Raw genomic sequence first — 14,601 nt, forward strand, 5'->3', positions numbered from 1 at the left:
TTGAGGTTAGGATTCTTAGCAATATTCATTAACAAGCATATGTAACCTAAACCATACCAGAAAATGCTAAAAAGATCTGTTGTGAAATTAATGCAATAGTCCAATGCTTCACGAACAAACTTGCTTGTCTAATATAAACCTCAAGTCGCCATGAAGTGCCACTTTGGCATACTTAGAAGTTAATATATCTTGAGGGCTTCTAATTTTCTTGCACCCAGATTTTCAGTTTCAAACCTAAAAAGGCCTCATAAATCGACTGGTAAGCCCAAGTCTATTTTCCATTTCCTCTATAATAAACAATACCTAAGGTGTGGACTTAAGGTAACGACCATTTCCCCTTCTTTCTGCGGGGATAGAAGGCTCGATAATCTTCTTATAGACATAATGCTGGATGAATAGCAGCAGAGCTTTCTTACATACCTAAATGTCATGGGAGATAGCAGAACTGAAACAAAAATTACTTACATTCAGAGGGAAAATTGCTCTAAGAGGCAGCATTTCATTCCATTTAAAGAAAACATTACCTTCAGTGGGGAGGTAACATTCATTTTGTTTTGGCAGGGAAAGAAGCCTTGATCGATCTTCTCGTCAACACTAGAATTTCATGGTCTTCATTGTGTCACGAGAGAAGATTTGAAAATAGAATCTCGAATCAGGCAGGTTGTGCCCTGGGAGGAGGTTGCGGACCCTCCAAGATGACAGGCCTCGCTTCAATCAGCCTAGGGTTGAGTAAAGAGAATGGTTACCGGTGAGAGAAGAGCGTTGGTAAAGAGTTAGAGATGGCATGGCACAATGGAGGCAACTACAGATCTTACCCTAACAAAAAACCCTTTTATTCTACCACTTTTAATTAGAAGTCTCATCAGAATAATTATTAGATGTTTATGTTCAACGTATCTCTTTTGTTTACGTACCCCAAATTTCATACCATTTAAACATGTTCAAAGTTTTTCATTAATAACTGGGTAGATAATTTTATTTAATCCTTCGGATACTTGGGGCAACACTAACAATTAGATGGAGTTGGGCTATTCATCCACTAACTCGCGAAATCTAAACTTCCAAAATAGAAGGAATGAAGAACGGAAAAAAGGATATATTGCACATACTGTAAGAATCCACGCAAAAAGAAGCCTGGCCCATCTCCAACTTTCAGGCATTTTACTGTACAACGCAACTACAGAAAAAAAAACCTGGCCCATCTCTACCTTTCAAACAACATTTTACTGTGCAACGCAACTACAAAAAAAACCTTGCCCATCGCCAACTTTCAAACATTTTACTGTGCAATGCAACTACAGAAAATTGGCATCTGCTGAGAACTATCGGCTCTGTTGCAAGTGATATTGCTATTCGTACTGATACTGTCTAGCAATGTTATTGCTTGTGATATTCAAGAGTATTTATTGACTGGTGACTTTTTAGCTGCTAGGCATGCTGCTAATGATCTAGTTGTCAACACTGGCCTAAGGCTCGCAAACCCTAAATTTCCATAGTTCGACTGATTTAAACTAAACACGTGAAGCAACCTAAAACAATTAGTCTCTTCAGGCCATTGTAGCATTTCGCCCACGATAGTTTTGACCTGCCACATTTACGGTGACATTTTATCATTTTGGGGGTTCAATTTTTACATTTTATAAAACAAGATACAAATCTACTAAAAAATTATAGTTTACAGTGATGGCATTTTTTTATATTGTAGTTTGAATAGGTTTAATTTATGAGTTCAATTTTAAACCTAACTAGATTTTTTTAATATTTAGAGGATTTAGGGAAAAAGCACTGGTTGAAAAGATTTTTTTTTTTTTTTCAAACGTCACAACTTTTTAGTTTACATGCCATCTTCATGTATTATATTTTTTAATCTGGATATCTTATATTTCATATTAATAGCAAAATCAATATTTTTCCTCTACTTTTACCTTTGTTTCTCGAGTTTCCAGCTGTTAACAGCTATTAAAATGACTTAATCAAACTAAAGCAGCTAAAATTTTAAAAGGTAATTATAACGTGCTGCATTTTTAAAAGAAATTTGTACTTTTTTTATTTTTATGAAATAAATTGACTAGGCTTTCTGTCCTGAAAGAAGCGGACATCCCCTCCAAGTGCCCGGAACATTGGAAACATCATCTGCACATCTGGAGACATCGTCTCCGGAACACTTCTACCGATGTATCATTTTTTAGCAATTGAATAACATTTACACTTTTATCAATTTCAATGCAGTGTAATTAGAATGCTACTATTAGGTTCAGGAAATTATAGACTAATAGCACGAGAGCAAAAAATTTCTTTCTTGACAAAAGCTGTAATAGTTGGCGAATATTTTATATCAAATCTTGAAGCTTACAAAAACAAAAGAACATTTTCACTCAACATGAGAATGTGGCTCTATCCATTCAGAAGAAGCCTCACAATATCTACAAAAAGTGTTAAAATGGTTGGAAGAAACCACTACTGTGCAAGATGCATGTCAACCATGTCAGATTTTTCTTCAGATGAATTACTGATATTCAAGTTGTACTGAATGTTTTACGTAAATAGACTTGATATTCACCCACTCAGATTGGAATAGCATCCAACTTGTATGCAGATGCACGTTTAAATTGAAGAATGCATAACGTATGAAAGATTTCACCAGTTAAAACTTAAATTCCCTGTGAACGATTCTTCGGCTTCCAAGTTTGTCTGTTTGGCACAGCAGGCATGAACTGCACTGCTGGAGTTGGTTGCATCCTTTCTGAAGGATAATGCTGTTGTGGAAAATTGTGGATAGCACCATATGAAGAGGGTTGTGCCTGATGCCTATAAATTGAAGATGATGTAGAGACAATTTTTGGCTGTCCAGTCATACTCCTCTCATCCAAAGAACCCTGGCTAAAGGTTGCTGATAGCGAATCCACAGATCTGGCTGCAAAAGTTGGTTGATTCCTTTGAACTGGTGGATTATATGATCTCTGAGAAGCTTGCATAAATCTACCCCTATTTGTATCATCTTCAATTCTCCTTGATGTATTTAATATCGTTTCTTGAGATGGTAAAATATATGGCCTTGGCGTCTCATGGGGTGAACCAAACAAAATTTGGTGTAGTGAATCCATATTAGATAACATGGGAAGCCTTTGCAGCAATTGATTTGTTCCCAGAAGCTCATCAGATATTATCTTGAGTGTTGATTCAGTCACACTTCTTGCACAATTTTCCGTATGATCAAAGGGGTCTTCAATCTACATTCACACAAAAAAGAGAAAGGTTGTTCTCAGCATGACCAGAAATAACTTTCAATTCTCTACTACAAAAATATAAATTTCCAGATGTAAAAATTAATTAGCACTTCAAAATCTTACAACTATTGCATATTTCTTTGCAATCCGGTATTCCCTACTCGATGTATTTCCCCACTTGCCAGTGAATGTGCATACCGTCAATCCGTTTAACCATTTATCTGCAGCAGAGGCGTACTGCTTGATAGAAAGGCACAGAAACATACAAGAACATTAGACGAGCACCAAATAATGTGTATAAGGAACCTACATTTTTTTTCTCAAAGTTCTAGAATAAATTCACTCAAGCATCATACATTCAAAACAAAAAACATAACTTGTATAAGTAATAAATGTTTGATTCAAAAAGCAACCAAATATTTACAAATAATACAGAAAAAAACATTCTGAAAATAAAAACATGTTTGAGATGAATGGAATAAAGTTAGGTATTCCCTTTGATGAGACATAGCACCCCAAGAGACATAGCACCCCAAGTGGTTAACTGGAACCACAGACCAAGAACACTCATCCATATAACCCTTATTATTTGTTTAAGCTACTAGTTATCATCATTTACCCAAGCGAAGTAAAACATTGTAAAACTTGACGATTCCTGTAAACAAATAGTGGCTTAAGCTAACATGAGAATGATAACTTAATGATGAACGAATAGTACCAAACTGGTACTGAGAGGGGGGGGTGAATCAGTACAAGCAAAAACTCAACCTTAAACTGGTTTGTCAACTAACACTTATGCACTGACAGACAAACAGCAGCACCGGTCCTTCAACAGAGTTCAACCGGCAGAACCCAGTGTAACTAAGACGAGCAAAGACCGGTTGACACTTATCTTCTCACATAATCTAACTCTTCATTCCCATTTCACTCTAATGCATGAACAGGCAATCTACCATCAAAGATGTACATATTACAGCAAGATCAACATGCATCACCACTTAATCAGAAAAACAATCATAACATCACACATGACACACATATTTTTCACGTGGAAACCCAACTGGGAAAAACCACGGTGGGGATGAATACCCACAAGCTTGTTTTTGAACTCTTTGGAAGTCCGCTCTGTTAGGAGTCTTGTCCGGTTAAAGACAGATACAATAGGTTCTGTTAGGAACCAATCCTGTTAGGGATCACTTGGTTAAGGGATGGCTACAATACCCGGTTAAGGGTTAAACCCTGTTAAGGGTACCTTGTTAGAGGATTTCAAGAACTCAATAGCTAAAGGATATCAATGACTCAGTAGCTTCGAGTTACCTTGTTAGAGGATTTTCAACAAGCCGGTTAAGGCTACCCTGTTAGGGGATTTCACAACTGTTGAAGTAGTTCAAGATCAACAGGTATATCAATGACCTGATAATAGCACTCAATGCCAATGCAGATCCGCTTAAGCTCCTCTTCACCTTCTGCACTTACACTTTGCAGATATGACTTCTCTCCTCTGGTCTAGCAAGAATCATGTATCTCTTCTCTTAGATACACACACACAACTTTTGCCAACAAAACTCTAAAAGAATCACAACATCGACCTTATAGAAAACAGTTAGGTCGGAAGCATAAACCCTAAACCCTAAACCTAATAGGTTAAGGAATTCAAACAGTTCAATCCTGACCCTTGATCATACTATATTGAATGCAACAGTCTTGATCCAATCTCAAGACATTCTCCATCGTTCGCTTTCCACCAATTTCATGGCGGCTGATAACCCATCACACGTTATCACCGTTTACAGACTTCGCACATTCCCGAGCTAGATAGGAACACTTTTCTTTATGCAAGATCCTTCACGCGCACAAGGCTTACGTGGCAACACTATTTGTTCTTCGTTATCATGCTAACTTCATCACATAAAGATCACCGATTGAGTCACACAGGCTTAAGATACTCCAACCGGAAATCCTGAAGTGGAAACTACCTACCAACCGGTAGTCATCCAATGCTTCCATGTGCTGGTTCCCATGACTACATGCCGGTTCACCTTGACATGCCGGTTCACCTTGAACAAATATACCGCTTTACTTTGGCATATATATCGGTTCTCACATATGTCGGTTCTCTCTTCATATCACATATTGACATCAATGACAACATACAATATCATTATGTCCTCATACCGGTTCACATAATGCCAACAGAGAGATGATGAACCATGTAGCATGCTATATAAGAAGAAAAAAAATATACACTAAAGCACATTTAGTGTTAAAAATATTTTTCAACTATGAATCGCCAGACATGCTTAAGAAAAATTAAGTATAGAATGAAATATATGCATTGGGCATGCATATATTTCGAGCAACAGCAAGAACCTGCTCGCCAAAGACTTGAAGATGGAGAACTTTGCCATTTGTTCAAGAAATTAGATATATCTTTGGGCAGAAATTATCAACTCGGTAATTTGACAGACAGAATAAAATAAACTGAATGAGAAATATGCACAGAAACAAGCTTTATATTTAGTTAGAGAAACTGAAATTTTGGATAATGCAAGAATATAACTTCAGATTGAATCTCTAATTTGTTACAGAAAATTCGTAAGGTTAAAACTTACGATGAAGAGTATTCTGCAACAATTAGGATACATATTGACTGGTTACTATTAAGGAAAAATAATTGGAGTCGGGCCGATTAAAGAAGATTACCAGAGCAAAAAATGATATGAACAGATCAGAAACGGAACTCTTATTCTGATTACTAAATGCCTGCAGTTTGAATTTTTCAACATTCCGTAAACATCTGTTTTCAACCTCCATCTCATTTGTTCCTTTTCCCCCTACAAAAAGTAATCAAAAGCTGAATGTTATTTTGTAGCACACAAATTGGAGACCTGCTATGTATATAAACACCATATGTAGAAACACATTTGTTCTCGTCTCCATTTCAATTCTGCCTTTTATCCCTACAAGAAGTAATCAAAAGATAAACATTATATTGTAGCACACAAATCAGAGACTTGCACTGTGTACAAACACCATTTGTTGGGACAAATTAGGCACTTGTGAAACAACAAACCATAAGTTAAGGAAAAAGCCCTAACCTGAACATAAATAAATATAAAGTCTAGTAGAAGAGTGCATCCTTGCCTGCTAAGTCACTAGCAATGTCGCCATCGTATATATCCTTAATTGGAGGAAGAATTGGAGGAGACTGTTTCTGTAATATAGATTAACAACTACATCAAATACGAACTATCTATACAAAGTCTAAACTTCAAATCAACAAACTAGTACTACCAATATGCTTCATAGTTCAATATATGCTGCACTTGAGCATAAATTCAACAAAAGGAAATAAACAAGAAAAGTCAAAAAGCAACTAACTTGTAGATGGAAAATAACGAGCAAGCTAAGGGAAAATGAATTCAATGTCCCACTCTTTGGATCATTTATGTTGTGTGCCTTTGCCCAATGTTTTATCTGCAATAACAACATATCATTAAAGGATAGAACAAAATATCTGCCACACACAAAACTGTTGCTGATTTTTGAAAACCTACAAGGTAAACCAGTTCTCTGAATCTTGTGTCTATTTGACATATCCAGTAAAGGAATTTAGACTTAAACAGGCCAGATCCATTGTTGATTGAGATATCACAAGAAATCTGAGACTCTGAATCCTCAAAGATGAGCAAGGGAACTCTTGCAGATGGAATTAATTGTACTGATCGAGGTCGAGCAACACCTGCATCTTAAAAGTAAGAGTATTAAGATAAGCTAGAAATATGACTACGGAAAGCAACAAATCTCAATGCTATTGACAGCTGTAGTTGGAAAACTCCAAAAGAGCTAGAAATAAAAAGAGAAACTGATGGAAAAATAATATCCTCCGGATTGGAGTTCAAATATCCTCTAAAAACCCACCTACACAAATCAAGCTAACCCAAACTTTAACTAATAACACTTGTATCTTACAAACAAGCATTTTATAATACTCATTACATAATATTTTTCTATTGCAAACATGCATATTTCTAAAACTAGTTAGATAAAATCAGTAAGGCAGGAATTAGGAAAAAATCATGATTAACTGCCACTTGCAAAGTTCAGCAATCCAAGTTGGCTTGCATTACTCTTTTTTTTCAAAAAATTTGGCATGTTTTAGAGGTCCAAAAACCACAATTAAATCAGAAAACTTTGGGAAACACAATCATATCATTGATTTTTGTGAAAAATTCAGCAAAGGGTAGTAGAGGTCGGTCATTTAGCTCTCAGTAAATTTTTAGGGTTGTTAGTTAGTAACCTCAAATTAGAGAACTGGCTGCCATAATGGTATAACTTCAAGATCACATAAGGGAGAATATAGGCCACACTGGACAGGAGAGATTGACAGGAAAGATTGTTTTAATCAAAAACCAATAACTTAATTCTAAGAGCAGTACAGCTTCAGCTGTTGATTCCTGGGATAAAAACCCACAAGTGCAGTCGACAGCAGGTTCTGGGATTGAAAACCTTCAGCAACCACCATTGTTACATAGCATCAGCACTAGCGAGAGAAAGAAGTGAGGAGTTACTGGTGACCTGCTAGAACATTGGCAGATTTTTTAAAGCTCAAAAAGTCAATGAGTATGATGTCCCTTTTTTGGCCATTCTAGAATTCCCAAGGATCTCCAACTTTCTTGGAGAGTGACATCCTTATTGGTTTGGAGTTCCCTTATTGACATTGAGTTATGCATATCTTGTTGAGTCAGTTGATGCTTTCCAGGAACGATTTTATCATTTCTTGTGCACTCCAAACTTCTTGGAGGAAAATTCTTTTTTTTTGGAAAGTATCTATTTGTAGTAAGTTGGATCTCCAGTGAGTTCCTGCGTATGTTGGCACCTTCAAATTTCACTTCCGGACCTATTCTGTAATTTCCATATCTTCAGAGATGGGCATGAAGGAAATAATTTAACAATTAAATAAATAACTGTTAAATTGTCAAAAAAAGCATATAAATTAAAAGACAAATTAATTATTTATAAGGCAAATTTTAAAAGTGACTGACTATAGGGCCAGAAAAGCAAATAATTAAATAAAGTCACTTTATGGAACAAAAAGGCTTATTTATTTAAAACTGATTTTAAAATCAAATTTCTGAAAAGTTATCTAAAAAAGTTATAAAAGAGGTTGAAGAGGCTTATTTTCATTCATTCTAGATTATTCATATATGATGAAACCCTTCGTGGGAGTTTGAGCTGTTGTTCAGCTTGTCAAGCCCTGGGACGGAAGCCCTACAGCGAAGATTGGTTTTGGTAGTGAAAGATCTACCCTACCTGATTTGTAGGTGGAATCACTCACATTTCATACATGTTTCAAGGATTTGCTGGAACAGTTTGAGTTGTTGGTTACCATTTTCACAGATTTGTAGGTACAGTTTATGAAAATTTTGCATAAAATAAATAATATCTTATTTGCTTTGTGTGCAAGTGGGAAATAACAGGTAATTTACAATGCCGTGTGTACTTTGGAAAATATGATTTAAAAAATTATTATTTTATTTCAAGCTGGAAATATACCCAACCAAGCCCAAAGGGGAGTCATATTTCATGGAAAGGAGAGTCGAAGCCTAAAATCTGGTTAATGAATGCCTTTTTTCCAAAATGGACCCCAATAAATCCTACGCAGATATAACAGGGAACAAACGTTGCATATAAGAAAGTCAAAGGGGAGTCAAAGCTATATTGAGGAGCCATACATGTGATGGGTGATGAGCACACGATTATACTGAAAAGAGGGGGTGAATATAGGACAATTGTTGGAGATTAAAATTGTCCCTTACCTAGCCACACCTAATTTTTGCGTCCCTTAACCCATTAATTAGATAAATATTGATTATTATTTAATTAATCCCCTTTTCCATCCTAATACCCTTAATTAAATAAACATTTATTATTTATTTAATTATTTTACCTTTATCCTATCCCTCTAATTAAATAAATACTAATTTATTTAATTAATTAATTTCACAAATTCCTAATTTACCTTTATCCTTGTCCATTCAATCGTAGCCTCTCATCTTGTTCACATGGATCATAATCCAAATTCATTGTCCCCTTCACATGTCTAATTTAAGCCATATACCCATTCATTGAACCTAGACACCTATCCAAAAGTCAACCCAACTTTATATCCGATTCATCCGTCTCAACTTAACATCTTAATCTTAGCCATTCCCATAAGGATGTTGCCTTAACCTTATCACAAGCCCTAGATCCTATCCCTCGCATGACACTCGTCACATGACTAAAACTTTTATCCAAATCCTTAATCCTCATTTAATCCTTGCCATCCATTAAACCTCTTAATCCTAGCCCTTGGTTCTCTTATTGAGAATTCTATTTAGAGAGGCATCTGATCAGAATTTGGCATACATTTTCAGGTCTGAAACCAGTTGTATCAGACTAGTAATATCCCACAATTTTGCATATAGTTCATTATTTGGGCATCGAATCTCCTCTTGGTGCTTAGCGCTACACTCTAGAGAATTAAGCTATCAGTTTTTGGTAACCATTGAGGCCTTGCAGCAGTCACATCATTTATTATCAGACCCTCCATATGCTACAGCAGGGGAGACTTTGATACTTGTTGGATTTGGCTAGAGGAGGCACCAAAAATTTAGGATATTGATTGCTTCCTCAAAATCAGACCTAGGCGATATTTCCAGGTGCATTTGTCACTTGTTCCATTGTTATTTCAGTTGGTATTCATGAATCTATGGCTGTCAAAAGTCTTCAAACTTTTTTGTTAATTTGCTAAGTGTGTTTGTCACTTGATGGTCATTATAAGGAACTGATTATTTCATGAATAAAGGAGAATAAGTTGCAGCTCATCTCTTGTTGATATAACTTTGATGATATCGGTTTACTTGCCAAATGTTTGTCAAAATGCCACTTGGTTGTAAGTGCATGTGTAACATTGTAAATTCATCTCTATGCATTGGTTAAGGGTCCGGAGAGTCATTTAAGCATCTAGATGATACTTTATGCATTGTAGTGTTGATTCTCAAGCATTGGAAGCTATCTATAGTCATTTTAATAAGGACATATCAGACTGATATTATAGACCAGCAAGCTGGAAGGTTGTCCGTGAATTGTTTGATTATATTCCTTGTGTCTCATAAGCACATTTTCCGACATACAAGAGCAATGGATATTACAATTACACCGAGAGCCGTAATTATACAGCCACAATCATTCGTCAACAATTTTATTTTTGCATGGACTAAATCTAGCGAATGAGTTTGAAGAACAAGCATATTAAATAATGTAATGTCTCTTTAATGGTCATCTTAGTTAGTTTAGTTTGTTTCTAAATTCGTCTTTAGTTAACAACTGTTTCATTATCTTGTCTTTGTAAATCTATTTAAGGAGCCTTCATCTACTTTGTTTAATGTATCAATTATTTGAATATGGTATCAGAGTGGGAGCTGGTCTGAGTCTGACTCTCTCACAAGAGAGCTCAGAATTTTAGGAGGGCCATTTTTTTCAGATTCGAGGATTTCAAAAAATCGTGTGCATGCGTGAAAGCTTGTTCATGACGAACCTTTTGCTTTTGAAATTTTTCAGGATTTGTGCTTCGCAATTGTCTAAATCGCGTGAGATCTTGTAGAAGGGTGTTGAAGGTCACAGATGTTTTTCTGCTCACGCATTTGTGTTTTTGCCACCTGACCGTGTGCAAAGGTTTTGACGCATTTTTTTCTTCCCAGTTCCTGTTCGTGACGCCGCATTGCAATGTTTAAACCAGCGTGAAGGGTTTCCCTTTTTTTCAGCAACGACGTTGTGCGAAGGGTTTCCGTTTTTTATGCAACGACGTTGTGCCTAGTGAAGGTTCACGTGTTCATGGGATTTTCTGCCCGCGACTGGTATTTTCCTATCCAACAAATTTTATTTTGCGGATTGTTTTCCTCTGTCAAACATGTGCAAGGCGAAATAGGCTATTTTCTGCTCACGTGACGTGGATTTTTCTTTTGCAATCTGCGTTTTTTTTCCCGCGTGAACTTGAGGCTGTGTTTTTTTGGCGACGAATTTGTTTGTGATCTAGGTGTCTTCTTTCTATGGCTGCGAGTAGAGTTTGTGGACGTGGTGTGCCTGGAGCTGTTTTCTGTTTTTCTGCAAGCGATGGAAGGTTTTCTCACAATCTGCAGTTATGACTCATGTTTTGCCATCATGTTTATTAATCTCTTTTTGCATAGTTTATTTTTAAATCATGGGTATTTTTACCGATCAATGTATTTGAATTTTTATAATTTTTTTTCTTAAAAAAAAAATTATTCTAGGTTTTTCATAATTTTTGTCCTTCAAAAATTATGTGGGTTTTTTATAATTTTTTTCCCTTCAAAAATTATTATGGGGTTCAAATTTTTTCTTGAAAGTTATCATCTAAAATTTGCAAAGTTCGCGTATGATTTAGGGTATTTGGGTTTATAGTTTTTTCCTCAAAAATTATGACGGGTGTTTCTATTTAGCGGTTTTTACCGTTTTCAACGAAAAAAGGATGATTTGTAGCTTTAGTTTTCAAGGTCGACGGTTTTTCCACAAAATTTGTGGTATCTTGCAGTCTATTTAGGAGTTGCTGGAGTGAATAGTGCTCAGTGCTCAGTGCTCAGTGCTCATCTACAAAGTTTTTGCGATTTTTGCTAAAACCGTGTTTGTTGCTCTTTGGAGGGTTTGTCGATTTTTCCTCAAAATCGTGGTTTCAAGTTTTTTTTGGCTTAGTAATTCATGACAGTTTTGTAATTCAAGTGTGAGGGTTAAATTAGGTTGGACGAATTCTAGTACTTTAACATTCTGCAGATCCAAGGAGGGTCTCGGCAGCAACCGAGTGTTCTAAAGATAAGGGGTAGCCTTCTTTGTGTTTGTGACCAAAAGACTTGGAGATTGTCTTGTGTAGGGTTGTTAGGACAATGACCATTAAGGGAGGGTATTAAATAATGTAATGTTTCTTTAATGGTCATCTTAGTTAGTTTAGATTGTTTCTAAATTTGTATTCAGTTAACAATTGTTTCATTAAGAAACATCGTCTTTGCAAATCTATTTAAGGAGCCTTCATCTCCTTTGATTAATATATAGATTATTTGAACAAAGGATTCCTTTTTTTGTATGGTTTGCTTCTATGCTTCATGCAACTTGAAATTAAAAAAAAATTCTTGTCTTGAGCCCATGCATAATGACATATGTAAGGTTTAAAATTTTGAACATAAATATAATTTCTTGCATTGTCACTATGAATTCTTACAATGAAAAATAAATTGAATGAATGATTCAATAATCGGATAATTACATTGAACGATATACACACGTATATATAGAGGTTACAAGACGATGGTCTATAATTAGAACATAATGTTAAAGTAAAAGACTAAAGAGCTAACTGCTAAATTAAGCGTGACAGCTAAATTAAGCTTAAAAATTGATTACAATAGGTGACTAACATAGAATTAAATATTCTAATACCCTCCCTTAATGATCATTCTATCTACTAACTAACCAAGGAACTAAAAATAGGTGGGTAACATACAATTAAATATTCTAATACCCTCCCTTAATGATCATTCTATCTACTAACCACCCTACAGAAGACACTGCAGGTCTTTTGATCAAAAATGAAAAGAACACTTTGCTGCAGTGGAGACCCTCCCTGGATCTGAAAAGTGTTAATGAGCAAGAATACCAGAATCCATCCAACCTGACGTTGGGTAGCCAAACTGAAACCCGAAACCATGATTTTGAGGAAAAATCGGCAAACCCTTTTACAGAAGAGTACCAACTCCAAAACTGACTGCAAGATACCACGATTGCAAATGCTCGCCCTGGCAGGTGCAACCCAAACTAACTGCAACAAAGCACGATTTTGAGGAAAAAAACCGTCAAACCCAAAAATAGGAACCCTTGAAAAGAGACTTAACGATTTTGAGGAGAAAATCAAAAAACCAAGAAATCTGAGGTTACAAATCATCGTTTTTGTGGAAAAAAATAGTAAAACCCAAATAATTAAAATCTTACACAAATATCGTGAATTACAGATGAGATAATTTTTAAGGGAAAATTATAAACCCTGCGAACAATTTTTGAGGAAAAAATCGTGAAAACCCTCCCATGATTTTTTGTGGAAAAAATCAGAAAACTGACAGACAATTTTTCAAGAAAAAATCGTGAAAACCTTGGGACCTGTAAGACGAGGTCTGGCATAAATCAATCTGATAAAGGTAACGATATTCAAATATCATGAACATGCATTGTTTCCAGGTGTTGTGGCAACTGTTGAACTTTTGACTGTGTTCCAACATGATGTTGATCAATGATGCCATCACAAAAATGGAGGTTGAACAAGGTCAACCTAGTGAAAGCATGAGACAGAAAAATCTGATTCAAAAATCAGAATAGAAGCAACTGCACAAAAAATCTGAAACCCTAGAGGAGAATTCTAGCACGAATTTCAAGGTTTGGAAGAAACCCAAAAATTAAAATTTTCTGCAAACTTAAAACCTAAAATTTTTCCTGAAAATAATCAAAAAAAAATAATAATTTGCAGAAAATAAAAAAAATACCTCTGATTTTTTTGTTAAAAAAACTAGAAAAATATTGATGATTTTTTTTTCCAAAAAAATGCAAAAACCCTAGGTCGGATGTACAACATAAACGGCACCCAAAAGACACCAAAATTCCTAACATCCACAGAATTAGCAGAAATCACTGACTGTTTTTAAAGTCCAAGGCAAATTCGTTAGCACAAAATTTGAGGCACAGAAAACAAGGCACCCAAAAAAATTTGAGACTAACCCAGAAAAGCTCTCGAAAAACCCACCAAGAATTTGAAATCAGAATGCAAATTGAATGGCTCAAAAATTGAGGCACAGAAAATGATGCACCTAGAAAAATTTGACGAGGATCCAGTTGAGGTCTCGAAAAACCCACCAAGAATCTACAACTAGAATAAAATTTCGACTTGAACTGAAAGGTCAAAACCCTAGTCGAAAATTGCAGAAATCCTAAGAAAATTTTCAATCTGCAAAAAAAACCTCCAAGATGCAGGACCAAAAATCTTCAGAACCCTAAAAAAAACATGAACCGCTGCCCAACACAAAGAAATTAGCCCACAAACTAGAAAGCCTCAAAACCCTCAAAAAGCCTTCAAAAAAGCAAAATCATTTTTTTATAAAAAAACAACAAAAAAAATCTAGAAAATATTCCAGAAAGAAGGATTTGTCAAACTTTAAAGAATCCCATCAACCCGCTCTGATACCATGAAAAATAAATTGAATGAATGATTCAATAATCGGATTATTACATTGAACGATATACACACGTATACATAGAGGTTACAAGACAATGTTCT

General features: G+C 35.5%; 1 protein-coding gene across 4 annotated transcripts in view; it reads right to left on the bottom strand.

The window, feature by feature from the left end:
• Positions 1–2,305: 2,305 nt before the first annotated feature.
• Positions 2,306–14,601, bottom strand: part of LOC131053065 (protein HESO1) — a 39,095-nt gene continuing 26,799 nt past the window's right edge. For 3 of the 4 annotated variants that reach the window (XM_057987668.2, XM_057987666.2, XM_057987667.2), the window contains 6 exons: positions 6,785–6,975; positions 6,609–6,704; positions 6,372–6,441; positions 5,931–6,061; positions 3,351–3,464; positions 2,306–3,230 (listed from right to left, as the gene is read on the bottom strand). In XM_057987668.2, coding sequence (XP_057843651.1) covers positions 2,652–3,230; positions 3,351–3,464; positions 5,931–6,061; positions 6,372–6,441; positions 6,609–6,704; positions 6,785–6,975 — 1,181 coding nt within the window. In that variant the 3' untranslated portion in view covers positions 2,306–2,651. The remainder of the gene's footprint in view (positions 3,231–3,350; positions 3,465–5,930; positions 6,062–6,371; positions 6,442–6,608; positions 6,705–6,784; positions 6,976–14,601) is intronic. The other variant, XM_057987669.2, reaches the window with a different exon arrangement.

The sequence above is a fragment of the Cryptomeria japonica genome, chromosome 8, assembly GCF_030272615.1.
Source record: "Cryptomeria japonica chromosome 8, Sugi_1.0, whole genome shotgun sequence".
In the NCBI taxonomy this organism is placed as follows: domain Eukaryota; kingdom Viridiplantae; phylum Streptophyta; class Pinopsida; order Cupressales; family Cupressaceae; genus Cryptomeria; species Cryptomeria japonica.